At 50.5% G+C, this 986-nt stretch overlaps 1 protein-coding gene across 1 annotated transcript in view; it reads left to right on the forward strand.

The window, feature by feature from the left end:
• Nucleotides 1-330: 330 nt before the first annotated feature.
• Ankrd55 (ankyrin repeat domain 55) overlaps nt 331-986 on the forward strand; it is a 94,745-nt gene continuing 94,089 nt past the window's right edge. Inside the window, exon 1 of the mRNA XM_021208622.1 lies at nt 331-880. Within this exon, the coding sequence (XP_021064281.1) occupies nt 823-880 (58 nt within the window). The 5' untranslated portion in view covers nt 331-822. The remainder of the gene's footprint in view (nt 881-986) is intronic.

The raw sequence follows: 986 nt of genomic DNA on the forward strand, positions 1-986 counted from the left end.
TTCATGCAGAATGCAGAAAGGGCACAGCCTTGTGACTGCAGGCTGTTTTGATTTGTCAGCACAGATATTTGAACCTTGACCTCCAACCTTTCACCGCCCACCCTCAAAGTCTCTCTGACAGGAGGAGGTCACTGCAGGGAGCCTGAACCACCCCCCACCCACCCCCACCCCCCCACCCCCCACCTCAGCAGCAGTGCATAATTGCTCAGCAAGGCATGTGGACTGCAGCCTCCTGCTACAATATTTACATCCTACTCCATTGAGATGGACCATCTCTGCTCACATGACCCAAATGCAGTTCTCACTCCACCAAGAACAAACAGCCTGCAAGCAGTCTGCGCTGGCGGCTTTGCACATGCTCCGTCTGGCCCTGGGAATCTCACTCACTCATTGAGGTTTCTATTGGTTTAAAGCGACCTTCCAGCCGCCGCCGCCGCTGAAGCTCTGGGATCTGCAGCATTTTCCTGGCCCAGATCCAAGGCAGGCACCCCCGTGAAGGCTGTCTTATTTTAGGGTTTCGGATGTTTTGCCTGTCTGCTTGGGGGGAAGGGTATATAATACTCACACATAAGTGTTGATGGTGAGTGGGGTTCTGAGAGTAACTCTTCCTCCCCTGCTGTTCTTACAGGAAGAGTGTTTTTATGTCTTTGCAAAGGTGGCCTTGAAGGCGACTGGCAGATCTAACACACACTTAATTCTACAACGAGAGCTGACGCCAAGGATGCTGAAGCTGACTGGCTTTGGCTGCAGTGTGTGAAATGGTGTTTTCTCCTCTCCAGAGCCCTGACTGGTTTTTGTTTTTTTTTGCTGTTCTGATGGTAAATGATGAGACAAGCTACCATGGATTTCAGCACCTCTTCTGTGTTTGATCAGCACAAAGGTAACATGATGTTTTACTACTCTGATGGTGAAGGGGTTTCCAGTTTGTAAGGAGAGGAGGAAAGGGGTGTGTGTGTGTGTGTGTGTGTGTGTGTGTGTGTGTGTGT

This window comes from Mus pahari, chromosome 11 (genome assembly GCF_900095145.1).
Source record: "Mus pahari chromosome 11, PAHARI_EIJ_v1.1, whole genome shotgun sequence".
Lineage (NCBI taxonomy): Eukaryota > Metazoa > Chordata > Mammalia > Rodentia > Muridae > Mus > Mus pahari.